Genomic DNA, 26,800 nt, shown 5'->3' with positions numbered 1-26,800 from the left:
GAGAGGCTTGATACAGGAGTGTAGCATTAATGCCAGCAGCAAGAACTGTGTGTGGTTCTGATGGCAGGATTTTTATTCCTTAAAAGAAAATGGTTTTGTTTTTTTTTTTTTTTAAATGTGGAATGTCTTATTTGACTTAGAGTAATGAAGAATGAGTGAAATTCTTTATTTCCTTATAAATGACCCTTTTAAATGGGATAATGCTATTAAACAGCAGGAGGTTTTTAAGTATTAGTATTTTGGTCTACTAATTATTTTGAGTAATGATATGTATATTGCAGTAGTGCCTGAAGGCCCTGACTCTGGCCAAGTCTTTGTGCTCAGCTGTATTTGACTGATTCCTGCCAGGAAGATGCTGCGGCTATGGGTACATGAGGCTGGACAGGGCGGGAGCAGGGGCAAGGGGTACCGAGAAGCTTGTGGCAGGGATGTTCCCTCTGACTCCCCCCAGGTGGTGAGTTCTGTAGTCCCCACACCCCACAGCGTGCTGGTGGGTGTGGGTTGGGCAGAGGGGCTCCCACTGGGCAGCCACAGCGGTGGGCTGGAGGGGTAGGACCTGGGCTGTGGCTCTGATGGGGTGGCTTGTCCTTCTGCTCCCCAGGGGAGGCCTGGCGGCTGGAGGACGACTGCACAGACCCCCCCAGGGAGCCCCAGCTCAGCACGGCGGTGGAGGATGCCCCATTCAGCTACTTCCGCACCCGCTCCTTCTACATGAGGAAGAGCCTGTCGGTGGACAACCACCTGGGCACCCTCAGCTATGCCGTCCACCCGGCGGAGACGAAGGCCGAGCGCGTCAAGACCAAGCTGCGGCGTCAATTTGTGAGTATTGGGGTGTCCGGCCCCCCTGCTTTCATGTGTGCGCAGCTTCCCAAAAACACTGTCTCAGCTATTTTTGTGCTCAGCATTACTAAAACAACAGAAAAAGAGGCTGCTTCAGCCTGGCGGAGCAGATGGCGGCAGCAGCTCGAGTTTGCCTGCATCGCGGCAGAACCCCTGCCTGTCCCTCCTGGTGGGTTCTGGCTCCTGGTGTCCCGCTGGGCTGCTGCTGGCGTGGAGGCGGCTGTGGCTCTGCCGGGGGATGCGCAGGGCAAGCGCCTTTTCTCTGCGTGCTGCTGCCCAAAGTACGAAACAAAGTTGAAAGTAGGAAATGAGTTGTCCTATTCTCTGCCTCACCTGCACAAGCAACTGGGGTTGAGGTTTTGCAGATGGATGCAGCGAGCTGAGCAAGGAGCCAGCGCTGAGACCTTGGGGCGGCTCAGCCCTTTCTGGCCCTTCAGAGCATCCTGGTGGTGGGACAGCAGGGACATGTCAGGGCTGCACCGCAGCTGTGGGAGGCTCTGATCAATGTTTAATGGGCTTTGCCTCTTCCCTTTCCCAGAGACACCCGATACAGGGTTTCGTATGGCCTTCCTCCTGCCTTGTTACCGGCCTCAGGGTTGTAATGAGGGCTCGGGTGTCCCTGTGCTGAAAAGCACTTGGTGTTGGTTGGAAATGGGTGAGAACATCAGTACAATGGGAGCAGAGCGGGGGAGTGGGTACCTGTGTATCTCAAAGTGCCGCTGAGAGCTGCTGGCTGAGGCAGCAGTGCTCGCCCTGCTTTGGACAGGTGCATCTTATGAGTCCTCCTGAAGTCGCTACCTTTCTTCTAGCCCAGGGAAGATCTCCCTGCCAGGTGGCACAGGCTGCTTCTGCTGTCTCCTGGGCTGTGTCACTGCTGTGCAGTGTGGTTTTGGGGGCTTGTGCTCTCTGCTTGTGCACAGACCATCAAAACCAGCTGCTTGTTTTCTCCCTGTGGAGGACAGTTCTGACCTTGGCAGCGTATGGATGCTTTCCTGTGTGCAGCAGCAGTGGATGCACTTCAGGTTGAGTCTGGGGGAGCTGGTCATGACCCCGGTGCTGCCAGCGGCACCTGTGAACCATCTCTGGGAGCTGCTGCCTCTGGCTTGGGAAGGCTGTGAAAACCTCGGGGATGGAGATGAGCAGAAGTGGGATGGGGCGTCCAATGAGCGGCTGAAAAGTGTTAGAGATGTTTAAGATGAGGCGATCCTGCTGTGGGGTAAGGCATGTATGTCTGCTTTGTCTGTCTCTCAGCCTGGATCTGCAGCCCTAAGCTGTGCCCAGGAGAGCGGGAGGGAGAGGAGATTGCTGAAATGTTGGGGACTGTTCCCCTTTTGGAGATGGGTCTTTCAGTATCTCTGTGGGACCTGTCACCCACAGCCTCCCTTCTGCAGCGGAGGTGGGTGCAAGAGGCACGGAAGGACTTGGGCTCTCAGCACAACCAGCATCCCGGAGGGGTGGGATCTCCCCATCTCCATGGAGCAACCTGCTGCCTCTGCTCAGCATGATGCTGGCAGCAATCTGTGCCGTCTGCAGCTGATTTGCTTTGGCCTTTCACTTTACAAGGTTTTGGGGACCTTTAGCTTTCCTTGTTGTACCTATGGAGCTGATATGTCCATCAAGGGACAGAGCATGATTTTTTGGTAGGGTGTTAATTTTTTTTTTTTTCCTGTGTCATTTCTGGTGTGTTTCAACAGCTAAAAGCTGTTGTATTAGGCTTGGCTGTGGGCTGTGATGTTCTGAGAGCTGTTGAGAAAAAACAGATTGATCCCACCTGGAAAGGGCATCAGCAGGGCCCTTCAGTGGAGGTGTGGGGCAGTGGGTGTGTGGGAAGCTGAGCTGGCATCTCGTTTGTCAGAGCTCAGCCTGAGTATGGGACCAGTATTCCCCACACAACTAGAGAACCTGGTTTTTAACTTAAAAGTAAGGGTCCTGTCAGCATGGGGAAGTTATTTCCAAGAACAGGTAGCTAGTGCTGGGCTCTGTGTCCTCCTGAGGTTTGGTAATTACTTTCCATGTCTGTCCTGGAGGCGTTGCAGTTTCCCCTGGGTTCGTGTTGTGCCCTGGGCTGCTGTGCAAAGCCTGCTCTGCCCAGCCCTGGCTCTGGGCATGGCCAGTGGACAAAGTGGTGCCAGGTGAGAGCTGTGCTCCCTGTGCACGGCAGAACGTTTACAGGAGAGAATGTGATTTGCCTTTTCTGCAGTGGCTCATCTGGGACCTTTTAGGAAAGTCCATATTTAAAGCTTGATTCATTTTTCCGGGCGGCTGCTCTTACCCAGCTTGTAACGTTAGATTTCTGGCTTTGCTCTTTCTGTGCTGACAGTCTGAGCTGCCTTTGCCGTATGATGTGGCTGCTCAGCTTTCTATTTTGGGACTTGCTGAGTGAGGGGAGAGGCTCCTCATGGAGTCGGGCAGCCAGGACCCCGACCTGGATGGAGATGGGGCAGAGCTATTGCCTGTGTGCATCCTGTGCTGTGCAGCTGTCCCACATCCATTTGATTAAGCTCTTTGCCTAATGAAGGCTTTGTGTTGATCATGGGCATCTAAGCTTCTCCAAGAGAGAATTTATTGTAGCTCATCCAAAAACATTTGAGGCTTGCCTCCCCGTGCCCCTGGGCGATGGCATGCTGGAGTGCTGCTGGTGTTGCAGAGGCATCTTTCCCCTTCCCTGCCGCTGCAGAGGCAGCACCTGCAAATCCTGCTCAGACCCCATTCCCCAGGAGCGACCGCTGGAGGCAAGCACGTCTGCCTTCCTCCGAGAGCGTGGTGGAGGGCAGATTTCCCCCAGCCACGGAGCTGGTGGCATGTGTCTGTGGTCCAACTGCTGGCATGTGATGGATCTGCATGTACAGATTACTTGAATTTGCATAATTTGAATTTTAAATGAATTCCCATTTTTGTGATTGTCAGAATGAGTTTTCTTTCTAATAAGCCTTTCCTTTTAGCTGTTCTGAGGCTTGTGATGTTGGTGACATTTCCGCCTTTGAGGAAGAGAAGCATTTGATTGCTTTTGACATCTGTCTCTCACACGGATCCCCTGCCTTGCACCAGTGGGTCTGGCACATTCATGCTGTGACAGAGGCTGAGGCTGTGCTCTGAGACCTTGCATGTGTTGTTTTGGGTCATTCAGTGATGGACAAGGGACTTTTTTAGGTTTTGTGGCCAGCTGTCTCAGCACTGTCTCCAAGATGGGCAGTGAGGAGCAGGGATGGGACCTTCTGCAGTGTCCATTGCCTGGGAGGAAGAAGAGAATGGCAATAGCTGTGTTACAGGCTGTGGTGAAATTTCTCGTCTTCACAGGAACCCTGATCATTGAAGGCAGAATTAATCCTATTAAACTCAGTATTAGCCTTATGGAGCATTAAAGGAGGTTGCTCAGGACTGAGTCACTGTCTGTGACGACTGCTAGGACAGTCAATGCAGATTACAGCAGGGCTCTGGGTGAGTTTGTACTCTTCTTTTTCCCCTTGGGATGTCGAAGTACTCTGTATCTAGGCTGGTTGTTCTGGTGTTGCCCCCTGACGTGATGTTGCAAGGAAACCTGTTAAACTGAGTGCACAGATCCTGCTGCTCCCCACAGAGGGAGGGCCAGCGGTGTCCAGGATCCTGGTGTGCTGGCTGGTGGGTCATTAGCTTGACTTGCAGCAGGTCTCTATCCTGGCTCCTCTGCTTGTCTGAAATGAAATGCTGGGTTTTGTGCATCACAGGAGAGTTACCTGGGTTGTGCAGGTGAGGTGGAGGAGAGCAGCGGTTGGCATTGCTGTGCCACAGCAGCCAGTGCAGCTCTGCCGTCCTGATGCCGCCACACCGTCCTGATGTTCTGCTCACTTTAGTTCCTCCATGTTGATGAGACTTAGGGTTGTGTTGTGTACCTGGCTGTGTTCTCATGCATGGATTTTTTTTTTCTATTATTATTTTTTGGTATGGTATTTTTCCAGGCAGTCATTCTGTTATGAAATGTGTGTACCCTACAGGAAAAAGTCAGAGCCCTGTTTGTCTTGGGAACTCTACAGATGAGTTGAGCAGAGGTAATCCTCGCCTTACAACACCTGTCATGAAGCAGAAAAGGCTAACTGGAATGGTAGAGCCTGGGAAAAGGAGGCAGTGAGGAAGGGAGCTTGCTTTGTGGCAGAAACCTGATCAAATCTGGTACTTGCTGAACTTGTTATACTAACAGTGCCCAGGCCATAGAATGAGACAGGTACCAGCTGTTTGACGTGTACCCATCCAGGTTTTCCTGTTCCTGTGGATGATCAGTCCAGAAACTCCTCCTGTTCCTGATGGTCACTGCATTGATGTTGGGGAGCTGGAGTGCCTGGGTCTGTGCAGAAGCTGCCTCTCCTCAGAGCAGCACCGGTCCAAGGGATGTGGATATTCTAGTGTGGGTTATCAGTGCTAGGTGAGCCAGACGGAGCCAGGAGAACAGTTACTGCTTAGTGGGGCTCATCCCTGCATTATCCTGATGCTTTGGCCTTGTTCCTAAGTGTGCAGGCCCTTACAGAGTCTGTTGGGTGCAGTCTGCTGTCTCCTGTACACAGCCAGTGCTGGAGGCTCTGGTGTGATGCTCACAGTGACAGCAAAGTCAGGCTCAACCTTGCTGTAATCGCACTCATGCCAATGAAATCACACTGGTGGTAACCCTCTCCTGCTTGCTTTATTTTATTTGGTTGTGTTCTGCCACTGCTATAAACCACTCTCTCATACCTGATTTCAGAAAATGTTAGCAAAGAGCCAGTTGATGCTTGTTTGTGCCCTATAGTTCAGTGTAACAACAAGAAAAAGATTAGATGCTGGAGCTATAGAAGAAGCAGGTCCTCTGTGTTCTGTATTTCATGAAGAGGTGGAGTAAAGTGATGAGTATTGTACTGGATCTACACACATGCTGCCCTCAGTTTTGCAAAGCATAATTGCAGTGACTGTCTTAAGGAGGTAAAGGCAAAGGTAGATGAAGGATGCACACTGTGTATCATCCAGTTGTGCCCAGTTCCACCTTGGCAAATTGCTCACTTAATGACTATTGTTCATTGATAAGTAGTTAAAAAACAAACAAAAACCAACCAACCAAACCAACAACAACAAAAAAACCCCCAAACAAAAACCAAACTGCTGAAAAATAATGTGACGCTTCAGCCAGATAGGAGCTTACTCACAGGAGAGCAGGCAGCAGAGCAGTCCCTGGGAGCAGGCACCGAGTGGGAGAGGCTGCCTGTGAATCACTCAGCTTTGTGAATTAGTGCGGGAGTGAACTGACACAGTAATACTCAAAACCAAAATGTACTCAGCTCATTTATTTGGCGAGCATGGTTTTAATTGCAACAGCAGCTTGCAGTGTCCCAACAAATGCTTCGTGGTGCCTGTGGTAAAAGCAGCAACAGGTTGGGAAGAGAAGAGTATGCTGTCTGCTCTGAGCATCGCCACACAAAGAAATGTCTCCTGTGGGGAGGAATTAGAGGAGGCAGCTTTGTGGGGACCACTCAGAGCCAGGCTGGTAGAGCGGGGGGTTCCTGGTAGCATATGGTGGACAGTGCGGTACATCCCACTCTTCCGTGGCCAAACCATGAGCAGGTACCTGTAATAAACAGTGTAAACCAAGTCAGCTGGGGGGGACATACCTACAGCTGCTGTTTGGGATCGAGGACGTGCAGCCAATGCTTCATGCTTGTGGTACAGACTGAAGTGGCCCCAAGATGCTGCGCAAGTTCAGTGCTGGCAGAAATGATCTTATGTGCTGTTCACCATAGGGAGATGCTGCTGCTTTGCTTGTTGGCTGTGGAGGAGCTCGTCAGGCACAATGGCATCCTCTGAGGATGAGTCTTGCCCAGCCAAGGCTGGGTTTTGGCCCACTGTGCCCATTCCCCTCCCTGCTGAAGCTGCTGGATGCAGGTGTCTCTGGCACCTGTCTGCGATTGTGGGGTTGGCAGGTCTGTGAGCCGTGAGTCATGGGCAGGGCAGCAGCAGGATCCAGGGCAGCAGTGGTTATTTTTCTCAGAATCTGGATTAGGCTGGATGGTTCTACTCCTTCAGTTTACCTCCGCCATAGGCTGTCTCTGCTATTAGGATGGGGGAAAATCCCCCAGTGCAGTTTAAGTATTTATTATGTGCTTTCGACATTTAATATCAAATTTTAGTTGCTCTGATGCTTATAAATGCAAATGCCTTGGAGACCTTGGCTGAGACAGGTGCGAGATGGGCAAATAGTTACCTTTTTCCCCCTCTGTCCGCTGCTTCTGCAACATGTGCTGGTGCTCTGCACCTTTAAACATCCTGTCTGGGCTCTGCCAGCCCTTCCTCACTGCTCTGCCTTTGGCACATGGACCACTCGGGGCTCAAGGCTTGGCAGCAGGACCGTCCCGCTTTGTGCAGTAACATTTTTAGCATGGACGGAGGTTTATTCTCTTCTTCCTCTCCAGCCGTCAGCCTTCCCTGGGGCTTTCCTTGCAGTGTTGGGCAACTTCATCTGAATCTGGGCACAGATTGGGCACCTCAGAGGTGTCGCTACAGCGCACAGGGAGGACGGCTGTGTGGGGAAGGGACAGAGGGATGCAGCCTCACTCAGCGTTCACCCCAAGCCTCCTTCCTTGGCATCATATGCGTGAAAAGATGGTTCTGGACACATTGGGATGTTTTACTGTGTGCTGAACGCCCCTGAAGATGGGGCAGTGGGTATGGAGGTGCCCTGCTACACTGCAGGGATCTTGATCCCCTGCAAAGGGGACTCTGGTTGGGAGAGGGAGTTTTGCTTAATGTCAGCCAACGTGCTGTGTCTGTCTGCTTATGGGGGAATCTGGAGGTGGATTTTGGTGAGATGTGTAAAGGTGTGTTTTGTCTATTTTAAATGTCCAAAATGCAGGTCATTCCAAGTCTCTTTTTTTCTGGACTGACATCTATCTGTATGAACATCAGACTAATATTGCCAATATTCCTGAACCATGCTCAGGTTCTACTTTGTTTACCTTCCTAACCCTCTCCTCCTTTCTGTGTTCAATGGGGAATGTGTGTGTGAGAACAGCAAAAAGAAAATTCAAGTATCTCACAAAGCCAGATGGCCAGAAACACTGACAACCTGCTGGGATGTGCTGGGCTGCAGTGCTTGTAGAGTTGATTCCATGGAGCTCCATGAACTTGTGTAGTTCCTGACCTTGCCCCAGCTTTGTGTGGTTTCCCCTGTTTCCTTTTGAGGACTGTGAATTTGTGGCTGTATTTCCCAGCACGCTGCCTCTGCCGGGTGCGTGGCCACCGTGGGCAGCTGGGATGGGGCTGCGATGTTTGCCTGGTGGCAACTCAGCTCTGCCCTGTCAGCTTCAGGCAAGGGTGAGCTGTGCATGTTTAATTGCCCGCCTGCACCTGCGACAGGGCCAGGCAGAGATGTGCAGGCTTACAGGGTGGGGAAGGCACTTGTGACCTCTCAAATGGAAGGAGCAGGAGTTCTGGTGTAGGATTTTTTTTTTTCCTAGTTCTGTGAAGGGAAATTACTCAGTAATTTGTCTCTTAAACCTACTCTTTGATATTTAATTAATATCTAATACAGGACAAAACACATTGCATTTGAAAATCACCTGGAGGAAACCTCTTCTGTCTGTTTTTAAGCAATTTGAGACCTGCCGATGGGCAGTTTTTGGGGGTTTGAGAACACAGCCTCTGACAGTGCCTTAAAATAAATAGGCAGTAGCTGTGCACCCCTGTGTTTGAATCTGGAAGGTGTTTATCATCAAGGGACAGACTTTGCTTTTGACTTGAATACTATCGTTTTGCAGGTTACATACTAGTGCAGACTAGATGTCATTTTCCCAGGGCTCTTACAAGAGAGGATGCAGGCTGGCTTTGGTCCTGCCTTGGGGCTGTCCAAATAACTGATGCAAGCTACTAGGAAATATCCTCTAGATTAAAAATAGAACCACAATTAAAACCTGCTGTGGTTTCACTGCACACTCAGTGTTTGCTCCCTCTGCTGGCTTTGCTTTGGGAAGGAGCAGCCGGGGTTCAGCATGTGTAGGGCCATGGGGGTGCTGGTGGGGGCAAGGCTAGTTGGAGGGTGGTGGAGGGAGCATCCAGTGAGCTGGTGGAGAGAAAAGCAGCGAGTTTCCAGCCTCTGAGTTAGCATATTGCTTCTGAGCATGGAAAGTGGCAGGGCTGGGGAGGGGGAAAGCAGAGTCCTTTGCCAACTTCTAATTTTACTCTGCTTCAAGCTAGACTTGCTAAAAGCGTGCACTGCGTCCTTTGGTATTTGAAGTTTGTGTGAAAGAAGAAAACGGCTACAATGATTTAAAATAAGTGAGACAGTATTTTGTGGACTGGAGCATTCCTCTGTAGCAGAACTGGTGCCTTGCCACATGAAAATGGAACTAGTTTTCCAGTTTGGTCTCAGTGATATGGTGTGGGCTGGGGATGGTGATGGTCCAGCTGCATGGAACAGCAAATGATCTTGCTGAGCACGCAGAGGCTTGTGCTGGCAGGGCCCAGACCAGGTTTGGGTGTGGACATGCTTCTCACCGGCACAGCTTCTCTGTCTGCCTGTGGCTGGCTGTCCTCTCCCAACAGCTGGGTGTGATGGTGACCGTGGCTGCACATCTGCTGCCCAGGTCCTTCCTGGCCTCTCTGCATCCAGCCAGAAATGTCCCAGCTGCCAAGGTTGTTCCAAAAGTGTATAGTGGTGGGTTTTATTATCCTGACTTCTTTTTCTTCTCATTTCTGGGCTCTGTTGTTTGCCAGCAAGAATAACTTAATGACTGTGGGTCCCTGGATCCAGCCTGGTTGCTGCTTAGACCAGGTGTAGTAGATCACATCCTCTGCTGACCATAGGGCCTCTTGGTCCACCTGTGGACCTCTATTGTGCTTCCCTTGGTCGGTCTACTCCTCTGCTCTTCCTTTCAAGCCCTCTTGCTGTTGCTTCCCCAGACACCAGACAGCAAAGCTGGTTGCTGTAGTCTGTCCTATTACAACCCAGAGCTCACAGTCTGCAGGTCTTTGGGTATTCTTGATCTGAGGAAGGCAGGTGCCCCAGGTTCATGAGCAAATGGTGCAGCTCTTTGCAAATACAATCCCCAGAATGCCTTTCATTAGCTTTTTGGAGAGTGCTGGTGAAGAAAGTACTTCGATAGCCTGAGGTTTAAATGCTTCAGAGTACTTTCCCTACAAGAAAATTCATTCAGGGAGGTGCTTGTGCCTGAATAAGCCCTTTAGGATGTCATTGTGGCTTCATACAGACTCAAGGATCTGACAAGTTGATTCAGCTGCAGAACTGGGAACAATTTAGTGGCTGTCTGTAGGTGGTGCTTTGTGCTGGATGCCATCAGTGAGATGCTGTGAAGCCTCACCAGGTGCAGCCTGTCTGGGGATGCACAGGGTTAAATAAATCACCAGTGAGCTGCAAAGCTCGCTTTTTCTGTTTAAAAAATGTGGCTCCAAGAGATCCTATGCTCTGTGGTGTTGGGGTGTGGGTGCAGTAGCGGTTCTGTGCTGCAAGAGGTCTCTGCAGCACTGTGCTTTGGTGCACTGGTACCTGCCACAGAGCAGCAGCTCCTCGGCCTGCTCGGACTTTTCTTCCCCCACTTCTGGAGGAACGGCTTGGTTTTACCTGTCCCTTCCCTCACTGGAGAGGTCCAAGTTTTCTTCAAGTCTCCCCCTCCTCCTTGCACCTTAGAGCCTGGGTAAGACTGCCAGAGCTCCCCAAAGCATTGAGAGGTTGCTGTGTCCGAACGCAGCTGTCACGTCTGGCTGTTCATCATTAACGAGCGCTGTCGGGGCTCTCCGCTCTCCCCTGTGTCTGCACCAGCAGCCAAGGCTCAACTCCTTGCTGCCGTCTGCTTTCCAGTGTGAGCCGTGATGGTGGCGACAGTGCCAGGACGTGTCCCTGGTTCCCCCTGGGGCATTCTTATCCCGTGGCAAGCACTCAGGGTCCCAGCACCTTGTGTAGGGTTTGCTGCCTGCCTGGCTTTGCTGGACCTCAACTAATGAGCAAGTGACTTTGTCATTATAGACCGGAAACTGTACCTGAATAGAGCTTTTTCTCGCATGAAGACTGCCCTACCTGCCCCTCCTGCATCAGCTTCAGCGGGAGATGGATGGTGGCAGAGCTGATCTTCAGCCCCAGCCCTTCCCTGGCAGCACGGTGTGGTGGGACGGCCATCGCCCTGCTTCCCGGGATGCTGGCACGTATGGGGAGAGGTGATGTGTCTGACTTGCTGCCACGTGTCTGCTGTTCCCCTCTGTGCCTGTGTGTTGCTGCCCACCCCAACGCGTGGGGAACATGCTGGGCACCTTGAGGTCTCTGGGTGCTGACTGGAGCTGATTCGGCTTCTTGAGCAAGGGCGACCGTGGAAGGCAAAAACTCTAGTGGGGATGTGTCTCCAGTGTTCGGCAGAAGGACTGGGGGTGGAAAGGGCTCTTTCCCATCACCAGAGTCCTTGGCCGGCTCTCTCGTGCACCGAGAGGCTTGCGGTGACGTCTGAAACCTCCCAAGGAGCACAGTGATGCGGAGGTTGGGAGAAGGAACTGGCAGCGATCTCAAAGGAGACGTCGGAGGCTGAAGATTAAGCAGAGCATTTCCGGTGGGAACAAGACAACGTCTGGGGTTGGATGTCACCTTGCTTTGATGGCAAAAGAGCCTTGCTGCTGTTGGGAAGGATGGAAAAAGAAAGGATCCTGAAACCCAAGACCTGTTTTGCTATTTACTTTGGTTCTGTTTTTACTCCAAGAATAGAAACAAAGACGATGGATTTGCATCACTAGGAGCAACTTGAGCAGGGAGAAGGAAGCGATGGGGCCTCATTAGTGGCAGGAATGTGCTGGCAAGAGGAGGGCCCTGGTGACAGGGGAGGTGGTTTGACCTGGGGGTTCCTATTAGCATTTTGTTCATCTCACTTCTTCCCTCTTGTATTTTATTTTTTAATGACTTGTTTGCGAGCTTCCGAAAGCTGAGCCTTATCTCTACAAGGGAGCATTTGCAGAGGCAGAAATAGCCCAGGCTTCAACAGAGAATAAGGTGCCTTTGGAGGCTGTACCACTTGGATAGTTGGGTCTTCATCTTCTGGAAAGAAAAAGAGGTTTATCTCTTTTTGCACTGGCTGTTTAGAGGTCTTTGCCTGTCACATGTATAAAGCTGTTTTATCCCTCTGCTGCTGCTAGTGTTGTATCTCCAGTCAGAGCCTGATGACACCAGAGGACTAAGAATAGCTGCAGAGGGTGATGGTGGGGTGGCTTTGTGGCCCACAGCCATGAGACCTTCAGCCTTGCAGATCCTTGCCCTGCAGGAGAAGGACTGGGTTGATGAGGGGTAGGATGGATGCTTTGGCTGTGGAGCTCTCGATGCCTTGTTCCATGGGAAGGGGTGTGCTTGCTGATAGCCTGTTGACTTCTACATGATGAAGCCAGATGAAGCCCAGGAGAAGGTGAACTGGGAACCAGGACTGACTGGCACTGGAGTAGAAAGGCAGAATTTTGCAGGAGTGAGAATTTCCCACTGTTTTCTTGGACTATGACAGACCTGGCATTCCAAGATAGAGTAGCTTTCTGAGCTGCCCAGCCACCAGCATGACAAGGTTCAACTTCTGGATCTTTCTGTTTTCTGACAGCAGAAATGTCCTTTCTGGTGAAAAGCTGCAGTGCTTCTGGACACCTCAAAGAAAGCAGTGTGACAGCTGCTGTCCTGGAAAGACCCTGTGTGCACCCAGTTTCCCTGTGGGGTGATGGGGTCTTGACATTCTTGCCTGGGCCCTATTATCTCCTGGGGAGCAGAGAGAGGAAAGTGATTGCTGGAGGAGACCAGGTGTGGAGCTTCATGTAGGGAAGCTCCTGGGGCCGTGATAGGGCCATGCTGGACCTGGGTCCTTGTTCAACTTGTCCTGTGTTCAGCTGAGGCAATAACTGCATTGCATGGTGAGGAGACAACACAGATGTGGTCTGTGGTACACCAGACTGGGGCTGGAGGGGAACATGTGCCGAGTCTGGTTTTGATTCATGCTGCTTCCCCTCTGGAGGGCATCTTTCCCTTTCAGTAGTTGACCTCTGTCTTTTTATGGGTGGGTGCCTCTTTCAGGCTTGAATGTCAACAGCAAATCCAGCACATAGGTCAGCTGTTTCATCCAGGTTTTTGTTCAGATGATCATTTGCACTTCCTTGTGGCCATTTGAGGTACCTCTGGTGAGGGCCTGTGAAATCAGGTCTGGAGCAATAGGGTGTGCAGTGACTGTTTGGGTGGTAGGATAGAGCATTGGCTGCCCAAAAAGCAGGGAAAATAGAGTCCTAGTGCCTAATGCTCTCTAGAGAGGGAATTGGTTTTGATTGCAAACCTTTGCCTGCCATAAGAAGGTGACAAAGGTGTCAGGGTGACAATACTGGTTGTCTGATGCAGCGTTCCCAACCTTTCTGCATCGAGCCTGTGAGGAGGCACCTTGTCAATTAGGTGCAACCCTTTCTGCCATCCTTCCATCTTCTTCCTGAGAAATGGCATTGGCACTCAAGAGCCATTTGATGTGACCGCACATTGCCTGGTACCTCAGCAAGCTGCTTTGTCATCTGAGAAGCTAAGCAGGGAAACTGCAAATCTTTAACTTGAGTACTGTGGATAAGTGAATTAAATAACTGGAGCATCTTTGGATGTTGCCTGCTTCAAGTTCACCTCATGCCTGCTTGATCGGATGTAACTGAGCTGAAGCTGATGGGAGCTTTGTTAGTTGAGCATGTTCTCCTGGGGCTTATACATTGATTTAACACCCACAGCGTAAAATGGACTGTTTTGAGTTCCTGACACGTACAGCAGATCAAAATGTTTTTCTTTCTTACACGTGGCCATAGGCATCCATAGATGATATCACTGAGCTTAACTGCAGCGATGCCTGACCTCCCTCTGCAGAGGTGTGTGTCCAGCTGTGCATGTGTGCCAGGGTCCCACTTTCGGGGCACCCTTTTAGTGCTTATATCCAGTGACTGGGAAGGCAGAGCTCTGGCCATCTGTCTGTTTGGGCTAGGTTTTCATGGGAATCCTTCGAAAGTGGTGAAACAGATACGCCCCAGCACACATGCCCATGTGGCATTGATGGACCCATTCACTTTTGCTGGTTGTGTTCAGTTTTACAAGGGCCAGCCTGCTCTTTTTCGGCCCGTGGCATTTGAGATGGCAATTGGAATGGCTTTGTCTGGTGTCGGGCTTCGTCCTGTGCCCCAGGAGCCCTGCAGCGAGCTCCCCACGTGGGAGCAGCCCTGGGCTCTGCCGCTGCACAGGGCTGGTCGGGGTGGGCAGCATTTGGTGTGCGCGGAGCCTCTCTGGTGCTTTTCCTTCCCACTGGTGCCACTGCAGTCGGGTTTGGTTCGTGCTCGTTTTCTGCACATGTGCACCATCACGGGGCTCGTATGCCCGAGGAAGACTGAAGCCCAGCAGCCTTCCTTGTCAGGGCATCAGGGAAGCCACAAGAGTGGGTGGGAGCTCTGAGTGTGCTAACAACACTTTAATGGAGAAGTTAATGACCAAGCTAAGAAAAAAAGGCAGATTTTTCATCCTGGGAAGGGAATAAATGAGGAAGTTACTGTCATAGAGTGGTGGGCAGACCTCAGGAAAGGGGTCTGAGGTTTTCTAGGAGAGAGGCGAAGGTGGGATCCAGCCCCGTTCATCCTACCGGAGACCTGGCCCATGGAGCTGTATGTTGGGAAGTGGTTCCTTGCTCCCCAGCTGGTGTGGGGATGAAGTAACCCCCTCCCTGCTCATCCTCCTGGTCCTCCCAGCCACCCCACCTGTAAGCCTGGGCTGGCTGGGACTGGGAGCCTGGCAAAGGGTGGAGAGGATGAGGCTCTGCTTCATTTTAAAATACAGGTGGTTGAGTTCCTTGGCCATTGTGAATTGTGTGGGGGCTGTGGGGATGGTGTGGCTCAAAGCCTGATCTAAATATTTTTAATTATTCTGCATTTGGAGACTTTTTATAAACAAACCAGTGACAAGCTGCCTCTTTTTCTGTTGCCAAGGTCTGTGCAGAAAATATTTAGATCAGCAGCAAAGGCAAATAATCTTGGTTTAGGGACCTGAGGGGTTTTATTTTGCAGGTTCTTTTTGCATAGACTAGATCTTTATTCTCGGTTTTGTGTAGTGGTTCCCATCATACATAAAATCAGACCCTGTTAAGGCATGGATGTGTCTTCTTTCTCCAGGACCAACCAACACCCCCATGAGCATCACTCCCCCTTGCGAAAAAGTTATTGTTCCTAGAAAGCAGAGCAGTGCTGCTGGAATGTTAATTGGGGGAAGTGAATAACCACCGCTACCCTCTGCCTAACCTTCCCCAGCCCCCTCTTAACGAGCAAATTGAATTTATTTAGGCATTGAAGGTCCTGTCTTTCTCTCCCCTGAGCAGACTGAAGTGTCCATTGTGCAGCTCCACATTGGGATTTGCTGCTGCTTGTTCAAGGAAATTTTTTTTTTTTTTTTTTTTAAAGAAAGGCGATTTTTAAGGGACGGGAGGGGTGCCCTTTCTCTCCTGCTGTGGGGACTGGAGATGAGTTGTGGCAGGCAGGGGAGCGGGTTGGTCACCGTTGCAGTTCCCAGAGGGTCTCGGGCTTCACCCATGAGAGGGAGCGTGTATGTTTTCCCATCTCTTCTTGTCAATCCTGCAGAGGAGCCAGGGAAGGCGAAGTCCAGCCTGTGTCTGTAGTGGAGAATAAAATTCCCTGTGTGTCTCGGCAGGTGTTTGAGGTGCTGCTCCCGCCGGCTCAGTGTGTTCTTGTCCCAACTCCTGCTCAGCACCAGTGGGGAGCAGGGCTGTGGTGGGGCCATGGCCGAGCCTGTGCCAGCAGAAGGAGATTTTGCTGGCAAGGGAAAGGCTTTGAGGCTGTTCGCAAAAACCTGCTAATGCCACTGCAGCTGGCACGGGGGGATTGTGGTTTTGCATCTGCCTTTTTCAGTTGTGAGTACTTCGAGTGCTGCTCTGACACCCTGTCCCAGCCCCAAGTTGTGGTTTTATGGCTGAGATTACAGTTCCCACAGCTGTGCACAGCTGGTTTGGGAGCCCTGGTTGTGTGGCTGGGCTGAGGCGAGGGACAGCCTCCAGTGTCAGAGCTCATACAGCCCCACAGTGTAAAGACTACGGTTTGAAGGGCTCAGGTTTGCCTGCGGGCTTGAAGGTGAGTTTGTCCAAGCAAGCATCGATGTTCTTGTTTTCCTGGTCACTGGATTTACCTGTTGAACCACTGGATAGGTTTTGCTGGTGGCTGTAGGGCTGTGGGTGTTCTGGGATCTCCATTCTGTGCTGGTAGTGCCACAACTATCCCAGTTGTCAGAGTCCAGCTGGGCTTGGGCTCCTGACTCTTCACCGCTTGGTGCAGATGCTTTGCTTAGATTAAACCCCAGAATTTTGAGTACAGATGAGGGTGGCTGGTAGAGTATCTCCAGTACCATTATTTTGATGCTGAGTTTGTCATACAAGGTCTTTGCACTGTTAATTCCCATCTCACAGCAGGCTGCTATTGCTTGCGTGGCTGGTTGTTGGCTGCAGGTGCAGGGCTCTCTGGCGAGGGATACATGGCTGAGAGGGACATCCTGGCTTTTCCGTGAGGTGCTTCTGCCAAGAGGGCCAGAGCTGATGTGGTTATGAAAGTCCTGGAGGCTTCAGAGCTGGTGCTGGTGTTAGTGGAGGGAGGAGGTTATGTCCGTCTGCTTCCTTGCAGAATCGGAAACTGGACTTCTTTCTTACCTATGCTGATTTCCATTGTTAGTGTTCTGCATTCAGTGTTGTTTGGTTGCCCCACGATTGACTTGGGAGCCTGACGTAATATTTGGAGGGAGCCTTGTCTGATGGTCTGTTCTGCAAAGCAACCCTCTGGCAAGCCCTGGCCAGCTCCTGTGTTCCATCGTGGCTCTCACTTCCAAGGGACATGCAGTGTTTGGCATTGATGGGTGTTGGTTGCTGCCTGACCCATCTTCTCTTGCGTTCCAGCTTCAGAGCATCTTAAAGTGCATGTTCGTGACAGGGCAGAAAATCACAGAATCACAGAATGTTAGGGATTGGAAGGGACCTCAAAAGATCATCTAGTCCAATCCCCCTGCCAGAGCAGTAAAACTTAGGTGAGGTTACACAGGAGGCGTCCAGGCGGGTTTTGAATGTCTCCAGAGAAGGAGAATCCACAACCTCCCTGGGCAGCCTGTTCCAGTGCTCTGTCACCCTCACTGAGAAGAAGTTTCTTCTCACATTTAAGTGGAACCTCTTGTGTTCCAGCTTGAACCCATTACCCCTTGTCTTACTGTTGGTTGTCACCGAGAAGAGCCTGGCTCCATCCTCGTGACACCCACCCTTTATATATTTATAAACATTAATGAGGTCACCCCTCAGTCTCCTCTTCTCCAAGCTAAAGAGACCCAGCTCCCTCAGCCTTTCCTCATAAGGGAGATGCTCCACTCCCTTAATCATCTTAATCATCTTTGTGGCCCTAAAATACCCAAGATGCAGGGGAAGGCAGGTGTTGGGGGTTTGTGAGCCTCCTTGGCAGTGGCAGCCCCTGCAGGGCCCCCTGTGTTTGGTGTCTGATGTCAAGTGTAATGGCATTAGAACCTGCATGGGACCTTGCGCTCCTTCACGGTGGTGTGTGAGGTGTTCGTGGACAGGACCCTCTCTGCCCCTCTGAGTACCGGTGTTACCCCTGTGCTCTGCCCTGGCCAAGGCTCAGACAGGAGTGAGCGATTTCCCATTGCTTGATGCTTTTGTTTTGCATAGATTAAACCCTGTGTTTTTCATCCCTAGCTACCTACTCGAGTTGTCTGTGCTGCTCCAGCTGCTTGCTCTACCCTAGCCTCTCATTTCCACTGGCCCTTGCCTCTTCCCACCCTCCCTCGCTTCTCCTCCCTCCGCTCCCCTTTGCTCTCCTCTGTGCAGCTGCTGCTCCCCGTTCAGCAGCAGGGAGGCTTTGCCGGAGGAGGGAGAGCTGCAGGCTGATGTTCCCAGGTCTGGGAGTAAATGGGAGAGGAGCCGCCGAGCTGTCTGGATGTGTGGTGGCAGGAGGAGGTGGCAGGTCCTGGCTTTACCCATCCCCTCCTTTCTTTCAGTGCAAAGGAGGGAGAGTGGCAGCCAAACCAGCCTGAATTCTGGGTCTCCCCATATTGCATTTGGAGACTCTTTTTGTTGTTCATTTGTTGCTGATTTGTATATTCATGATTAAACCCGCAGCTGTCCAGTGCCTGAAGGATTTGGAATGAATTAGAATGACAAGAGACATGGTCTTTACAAATAAAGTAATCATTTTTCCCTGCACTTAGCATTCATCCTCTTTCAAAGGTTCTCTGTGTGACGCAGATTTGCTGCACTTTCATTCCAGGACTGTGGGGAGATGTCTGGATCTTGCCATCCTCTTTATCTCTGTGGCAGACGTGGGTGTGATGACGTGGGAGGAAGGGGCAGTGTGTTAAATGCTCTGATAGTTTTTAATAGTGTCAAAGTCTGCCATTTAAATTGGGACTTTCATGCTAGAGAAGAATTGAAAGGGGAAGATGGGCGTGAAAATCGATGCTGTGGGCCTCCGTTCCTCTGCAGCGTCCCTGTCTCAGGGCTTGTTGATCAACCTCCCCCTGGTCCCGCTTCCCCCCCTGCTGGAACTTAATCCTCTGCTGATGGCATCCCTGCGTTGCCATGGAAATTGCCATCTGGCTGGTCGGGTGCTTCACCTCTGCCTGGTGCGGAGAGCTGGATCTGGTGGTGCTGAGCCCAGCTGGGGAAGTGGCACCATTCCTGCTGGGTCGGTGGCTGGGTGTCAACGTGCCCTGCAGCAATGGGCTGGGAGAAGAGCGGCATCAGCCATCTCCCCATGTACCATGTTGCATGTCTGAAGTTTATCAGTCATAAGAAGTGGTGGTCGGTGACCTGAAGGTCTCTCCCTGACCCCTGGGCCCTGACTTCCACGACCAAGTGGTCCTTCCAGCCTGTGTTCCTGGGCATTATACCCTGCATCCATGCTACTGTTGCCCAGTGTGCAGTTCTTCTGGTAAACAATCCCCTAACTCATTGTAAAGCTTCCTGAAGTGAGTGCACCTTCTGTTCCTCGCCTTCCTAGACTCCAAGAGACCAGTATGACCCACTCTGCCCATCAAACTCCCCAGAGATGTCTGGGACCATTCCCTGGAATGCTGTTCTGGTCCCTTCCTGAGCACAGTGATGAGACCAGTTCATCTGCTCTCCTTCCCGCCATGGCACGAGGGACATCGGTGGGAGCAGTGGCAGAGGGTTGGTATAATTTGGGGTGGATCATAGCCCAGGGTGGTTCTGCTCCCTCCAGGACCTGTGTGCTTCAGGAGGGATGGAAGCAGGGAAGTGGGGCTGAGATGGGTTCACACTTGATGCAAGAGGTGATGAGCAAAGCCATAAGTATTCAAACCAGGCATCCACTTGAGCTGATGGCTGTCCTCTAGTCCAGAATACAGATATGGACTAACTGCAGCTCAAGAAATGGGTCAGTGGCCCCTGTGATTCTTTCCCTATAGGAAAAAAACCCCCTCCATTTGCCTGATCTGATTATAAAGTAAAAATGGACTGGGCTATATGGAAAAGCTGGAAGTCGTGCAGTAGGCAGGACAACCTGGAAAGTGGGCTTATTTCTGTGTCTTGTAATTGGAAGCCAAACAGGAGGATGGTTTTACATTCATCCACCTGATGTAAACGAAGCCATAAAAAAAATCAACATTTCCCAATAAGAAACTGTTGACAAAGTAGCTGCTAAGCTCTCAGAAGCAAAAATAGTCTTTGAATTAAATGCAGGGCATGCATTTTGGCAAAAGCTGACTGAGTAAGCCTTCAAGTGTGTGATTTCTTTTTTTTTTTTTTTTTCTTTTTAAATAGCATGTTTGGAAGATAAAGTAAAAAACTCTTAGACAGTAGGTCTGTTTCTGGCAGGGGAAACACCCGGAGCACACGTGGTGGGTTGCTGTGCCTGAGGTGTTTCGTACGTGTCGGGAAGATGCGCGTTTGGGAGCGTGGATGTGTTGTGTGGGCTGGGCAGTGGTGAGGCCCTTCATTCCCTTTTTTAAGAAGCACGTGTGTTGTCGTTAGAGGCTGGCTCAGTAAGCCATAAACAGAGCAAAGTTTGCTTAATTGCCAATCCAGAGGAGATAAAATAGTTTTATGGAGATCTATGGGGATAATAAACTATTCAGGGAAATTTATGACGTGTCTAGCTGTGATCAGTGAATATTTAAAGGGTTTGTTGGGCAAGGATGTTGTTTGCCATGGACAAGTCCTGTGTGGTGTTGGAGCAGTTAGACTTGTTGTGCTGTTGGCTTAAAGTATTTCTATTTAAGCCAATTATTTGCCAGCTGATGCCTCTTCTCAGAGGCTCTCCATAAATGAGTCTGGCAGAAACTGCACTGTGTGTGTAGAGAGAGGACTGATGGTCAGTCACCTCATAATTTTCATCCAAATAAGAGAGAGGAGAAGCTGAGGGAGATCAGGTGCAGAAACCCACTGCAGGGCACCTTGTGCAGTACAAGGCCGGGGTGTCTTCTAGTGTTTGTGAGCTTAAAATTGGGATAAACTGAATTTATGTGCCCAAGCCATTTGCTTTAGGATTTTTGAATGTCCAGATGTGCACGTCTTCTTGCCAGCGACTGAATAATACTGTAAATAAAGTCCTGCCAGTCCTGGAGGGAAAAAAATAAAGGAAAGGGTGGGAAATGTGAAGGGTGGTGGAGGGAAGGTGAGCATTGTTTTGAGGAGGACCCTGAAGTGAGCATCATCCTCTGTGTCTGGGGAGCACATATGTAAGGAACAATCCTGGATTGTCCATGTAGGGACCTGGGCTCATGTTGCACAGTTTGTAAGAGATCTGAGAGTGAAAGATGGAAAACCACTGACCACAGCCCTTTGCAAAGTTGGTTAAAAAGCCAAGTAAATAATGTGTCTCTTCTGCCCTCATTAACTGCAGTCAGGGGCAGCCATGCAAATAGAAGAGGCAGTTTCTTCCTCCCCAGCTGTAGCTAGTTTTGCCCTCCCTTAGTCCCCTGTCAGCCCAAGCGGTGTTCAAAGTGTGTGGATTGTACAGAGAGGTGGCTTTGGGATGGGTCTGTGCCCCAAGGTTGTCCCAGCTCCCTCCTTGCTGTCCAACAGGGCAGCAAAGCCCAGGTGGGATGTCTGGGCTCTGCAGCAGCCTGGCCACGAAAGCTCTGACCTTCCTCATCTGCGTTTCACATCCCAATGAGTGTTAACTGTAATTAATTGCATTGATTTTTGCCCACAGCTGGTGAGTTCTATGGCGAATTGTGTTCCTTTCCATCTCTTGCTGTCAGGCCGTGTGGAACAGAAGAGAGCTGAAAAGGAAGGAGGCCAGCATGGCAGCTACGCTGTGTCCCCTGACGTTTAGCTCAGTGTCTGAGTAGTTACCCAAATGCAAAGCAGGTGTGTAAGTCATGGAGATGGACTTAATTTCCATTTGTGTTCCTGGCCCTCTAACACAGGTGTGTGCTCTCCAGGTTTCTCTGCACTATTTCAGCTAACTTTCCTCTATGTACATGCTGAGCATCTCAGGAAATGTTTTTCCTCCTCTCTAGGACTTTTCAAGCAACTGAAAGTGAGGGAAAGCTGAGGCTCCATGCCCTGATGTCCCCAAATTGGGGCAGTAATTTTACATCACACTGTCACTTTGGCAAGAGAAGGTTTGTGTGGATGGTTCTGTCCCTCTCAAACCTGCTCTATGCCCAGGACACAGCTCTGGCAGCAATGGCCCATTTAACGCTGGCTTCCCACCCCATCTCGTTTGGACCCTTCTCTGCTCTGACACCATGCTTCTATTTGTTTGCTGATCTGTAGCTCTGAAAAATTCCCAGTACCTGCTCCAGGAAGGATGGCTAATTTTTCTTTTCAAGGTGAATAAGATATCTTTAGTTTTCTTCTCAACCAGGCAAGCACAAAATCAATTTATGTGAGAAATTTTTTCCTGTAGCTTCGTGAGCCTGATCTCGATCGGCAATGTGAAAACTGCCAGGAGGTGGAAGTGGCACTTGTGTGAACACGGGTTAACGCAGGATGCTGTGGTGGAGCCGCATCCTCCATGGCAGGCAGGGCCGGGCCAGGATGCTCCAGGGATGCTCCAGTGCACAGCTGGGACTCAGGCACTGGCCAAGGGAGATGTGGGAGCTGAAGGAGCTGGCTGGAAAAATACTGGGAGCACTGGTGCCAGCAGGCCTGGCTCTGACTTTGTGCCCTGCTTTTTCCTTTTTTTTTTTTTTCTTTTAATGAGCTTGGCCTGTAAGAGAATTTTCTCTCTTTGCCATAGACATGGATTGTATGAAATGCCGCATATTTGGTGGTCTCTGCAGAGGGTTCAGTGTGTGCCTCGTAAGGAAACGTGGCGGTGGTTTGCTTTTCTCGTGTTGTCACGTCTTCCTTCAATTATGGGATAAACGTTAATACCACAACCACCCACTAAACAGGCACTGCCTGCTATGTCTTATCGTCCCAGCCCTGGGCTGTTGGAACAACTTTACAACACCCTTAAGTTTAAAACAAACACACGCGGAAACCAGTCCCTCTGGATATATTAGAGCTGACCAGCAAATGTGCATTTCATTACCTAAAATATGCTGGTAGACCCAGAAGAATGAGTGAGCCAAAGGGAAGTGGACCTGGAAAAGGCTTTGGTACTAGATAAAATAGGAAAAGTGTGGTGTGTGTGGTGTTGTGTGTTGTGGTTTGGTGTTCTTTTTTTTCCACCCCTCCTCTTTCTCTTCTTTATTTCTCCTGCTATGAATTCCTGGGTAAAAACTTGCATTTCTGAGGGAAACTTGGGCGCCAAGCTGGAAGATGCATTGCGCAGCACAGGCACAGAAATGTGGGTAGGAGCGAACCAGCTCTGTTAGAATAATGTTGTTTTATTTTATTTTTTTTTCTTAAAGGAATCGGTGCTTGGATCTGAGCAGCTGGAGCAGATGGCTGCTGGGTGTTGTGCCTCCATGTGGTTCGGAGCCCTGTTAAGGTCCTGCACTGGGAGTGGAGCGTTTGCTGGGCTGGTGTTCGGAGTAGATATGGACAAGGTTGTTCCTTCTCTGGTTGGGGTGGTTGGCACAGAAGGACAGGGACGGTGGGGCTGTGTGGGCTCTGCATGGCTGGGGACCATGGAGCTTGTCACTACTTGGGTCCTGCTCATCCACCACCAGGGATCCACCGTTGGCAGGTCTGTATGTGTGTGCTCGGCAGGTACGGCTTCAAGGTCAGCCCTGTCTGTGCAGACGTACCTCAGATGAGGGCTGGTAACACCCAGCTCTCCTCTAATGCTGCTCGGTACAAATTACAGACATCAGGGCTCCCCTTTCATCCCTTCTTGGTGGGCTTGGCAGGAAAAGCGCTCACCTTTTCCAGTGGGATTTTGAAGGCGTCCATTAATTTGCAGTGTTGATGATTTCTTCTGGTGCTTGGAAGGATTTTGTCATCCAAGGCCAAGCCGTGCAGTAAAAGGATCCTATGTTGGCCCTGACATGAAGGGGAAGCTGGGGCAGAGCTGATTTCCATGGGCTATGAAGAGCTGCACAGCAAAGAGGTGCGTAAAGAGTTATCTTTTTTTTTTGAGAAATGTTTTGCCATTGAATGACTGGCTCGTTGTTAATATGGAGCAATGATTTTTATTCAGCAGTGTCCACATATCCCACTGCTTCTCCTCCAAGAAAAACACAGCGAGCCGTCTCACCAGTTCCACCAGACCTGTCTCACGGAGCAAAACCCGGCTGGTGGCTCCATGCAGGGAGTGTTATTGCATGTGAGAAGATGAGTCACCATCGGTTGCTTGGTCAATAGCAACTGTGTCCATTTTCTCTGTTGTTGGACATTTTAAAATATGAAAAAGTGGGGAACCCATACTCGATCAAATTAAAAGCCTTGCACGGCCTTTGTAATTGGTGACATATTAGCAGTGTCAGCTTGAAAGCAGGTGTCTTGCTTTTACCTCCTGTGAGGTGGGGATCCTGGTGCCTTTCCACAGTTGGCATCTCCAAGAAATTTATGGATAGAACCCAAGACAAAATGTTTTGCCACACTGGTGGAGGCAGGTTGAGTAAGGTGAAGGTGGGAGCAGCTTTCAGAGGGGAAGCAGACAGGGGGAAGGGCCATGGGAAGGTGAGCTGTGATAGTGAAGGCTTAAGGGAAAACAAAAAAGGCTTTGGGGAGAGCTGTGGATACGAGCTGACACTTAAGTAGCAGAGATGAAGAAAAATTTTTCTCCAAGGACAGATTATCCTGTAAATGCTACTTTAGAGGTGCCTGGACCCTATGTGTGAAGCAGCCCCAGTGATTCTGGCCACCGCAGAGATGCAGTACCGGGGATATGGGTGTCCTGTGTCATCCTGTCCTCACAATTTTTGGATTTCTTCCTTTCTAGGGAGGCATTTGCTTTGAAGATCCAGTAGGATAGATTACCTCTCTGCCATTGCGTTCCCCCTGCCACATCCCCTCTCCGAAGTGTGTGTGCCCTTGATGTGGATTGCTGTGAGGACAAGCACCTTTCCCTGGCTGCTGGCATCCTGCTGTTGGGGATTGCTGAAGGGCGGGCGCATGGTCTTGCTGTGTTGCCTTCCTGGGAGGCATTTCCCCTCCCTGCATCTCCTTGATGTCTGGCAGCCAGCAGTGTGAGAAACAGAAGAAAGTGGCTGTGCTCTGTTTTAATGTGTTGCCCCAAACTTGCTGTGCACCCCGGGGTCACTGGTGTGCCTGGTCAGCCCCCAGCTGGTGCTTCCATCGCTGTTCTACTGTGCTGTTGTGCTGGGGCATGGCTGAGGCTCCTCTGGGTCATGGTGATACCAACTGGGATTTTTGTGGCTTTGGCATTTGAAGGTGAAGGAGATGCTGTGCAGCGCCAAGGCAAAACAGCCCATCCCTGTTATGAGAGTAAGACCAGACCTTTGGCTTTTTTCTGTAGAGAGACTGGCTGGTCAAAGCTATGTGTTTATCATGATGTCAGTTGGCATGAGCAGGATGGGCTGTGGTCTATACCAGCATCTGTGGGATGCCTGATGGTGTGGGCTTGTGGGAGAAGAGGACTTGTTGAGCTGAGGACTTGCTGGATATTATTCTGAGGTCCCTCATGGCTGCTGGAAATGGTCCAACACCGATAGCTGTACGTGAAAAACACGCCAGTACATTTTCAGTGGTGTGAATGGGATATATTTCATTTGCTCTGTTTTCATTCATAAGCTTTGGACGGGCACACTGCTTACCTGTGCTGGAGCTGCCTGGTGCAGGTGGGTTGTAGTTGTGATGGCTGAGAACAGGGCTGCTGTTTTTGGGTACATACAAACCTGTGTGTCAGCACAAGTGATGGTAAATAGTTGTTTCATGGCAGGCAGCACTCCCTGATTCAGCACTGGCTGTGTTTGTGACAATGAACAAGTCTAATCCAGGATGAAAAATCCTTGACAAACTGCTTTTTAATGTTTGCCTGCAGGATGCGATAAGGTGGTGATTTGCACACGTTAGCAGGTTTCTTTATTAAATCTGGTTAATTTAAGGCCCATAATATACATCTCAGCATATACCTCAACCTAAAAGCTCTGAACTTCCTAACTTAGCAATGTGTAAGCTGGTGTGATTATCGGTGCTGACGGAGCTCTTGGTTTGGGTGGCCCTGCGTGTGTCTGGTAGGGTCTTGGTCTGGCTTGGCCAGTCCCAGAGCGATGCCAGGGGCTTTGCCTGTGTCAGCTCAAGGTGCTGTGCTCTTTCTTTTGCTTTTAGAAGATGACTTCAAGTGTGGGGGGTGTTTGGAAGTAGGATTTATGTTGTCTGTGTGTGGTGTGTGTGGTGTGTTTTTTTTTTTTTTCTTTCTGCGAGTAGTTTTAGTGTATTTGCTTCCTATCTGCATGTCTTGCCATTGACTCCTGCTTGTTCTGGGCAGAGACAATAAACCTGTAGGTGTAACCACAATGAGAAAAGGTGGAGGTCCTGCTGTCTGATGTGTTGCTTGAGGTTTTTTCCTCAGCAAATAGACTGCATGTGAGTAGTGGGTGCTCTGTTACAGTTGCACAAGCTGGAGCAGAAAAAAGAAGGGATTTCTTCAAGGGATACCAGTGGCAAAGATGGGTCTGGAGCCTCTGTCCACTACTCTCTGCTGCCCAGATGTTGTCATCCCTCACAGGGGTACGTGAGCTCAGTATCTTGCCTTAGACCACACGTACAGAGACCAGACTCAAAGTCTCCAGGTGCTCTAGATCCAAGTCTGACTCACTAGTCTGTGCCGCCTGCGGGTAGTTCCCTCTGTGAATATATAGTGGTTTTAATTGATCATTCTCCTGTAGAAACAGTATGTAGCTGCTTGTGTTAGCAAGGCAAGTGTGTGAGCCGGGTAGCTGTGTCTCCGTGGGTGTATCCTACATAAATATCTTTCTATAAATAAATAGATAAAGGGACTGCTACTATGGGACAGCCCTGCAAATGAGCTCTCAGTATGTCTGCAAACCCTCTCATATAAATAACCTTATTCAACAAATAAAGGGCTAAGTGGCCCATCTGGGGATGAGCGTGCTGTGCATTTGAAGGGAAGCTGTGGATGGCGGAGCAGGCGGGTTCCTCCAGTGCCTGCAGTTGGGTGTTGAGCCTCCCTCCTCACCTCGGCCACACTGGGGTAGATGGAGGATTTATCCTTGGTGGTGTCGGGCTCCCGTGGTGGCTCAGGCTGATCAGAGCAGGCGTGTGGTAGCATGGAGTGGGGAGAAAGGTCTTCTGTTGTTGTTTTGCTAGATAAGGAGCTGCTTTGCTGGCTTTCCCTGCCTTTGTGCCCTTTGGTCCTCAAGGGATGCAGCGGAGGCTATGGCACGGGGAGCCGGGCTGCCAACGAGTGCCCAGCCTGGGTCTGGATGGGGACCCCAGTGCTTGGGCTGTTGGGGGGCACTGGGGTAGCTCTGCTCCCAGCTGCAACCGTGGCTAGTGAATCGGGAGACAGACAGTTCACAGCACCCAAAGGAAAACCCAGTTTGGCTTTGAGAAGCGGAGCTGGACTTGAAGAGATGACAGTATGGGGTTTCCTC

At 50.5% G+C, this 26,800-nt stretch overlaps 1 protein-coding gene across 3 annotated transcripts in view; it reads left to right on the top strand.

Annotated features, from left to right (window-relative positions):
• Window positions 1-26,800, top strand: part of LOC135994232 (ankyrin repeat and fibronectin type-III domain-containing protein 1-like) — a 227,774-nt gene that overhangs the window by 68,437 nt on the left and 132,537 nt on the right. For all 3 annotated transcript variants that reach the window (XM_065644654.1, XM_065644652.1, XM_065644653.1), the window contains exon 4: window positions 602-819. In XM_065644654.1, coding sequence (XP_065500726.1) covers window positions 602-819 — 218 coding nt within the window. The remainder of the gene's footprint in view (window positions 1-601; window positions 820-26,800) is intronic.

The sequence above is a fragment of the Caloenas nicobarica genome, chromosome 14 (assembly GCF_036013445.1).
Source record: "Caloenas nicobarica isolate bCalNic1 chromosome 14, bCalNic1.hap1, whole genome shotgun sequence".
NCBI lineage: Eukaryota > Metazoa > Chordata > Aves > Columbiformes > Columbidae > Caloenas > Caloenas nicobarica.
The sequence above is the reverse complement of the archived record's forward strand: the minus strand, read 5'-3'. Positions and strand labels throughout refer to the sequence as shown.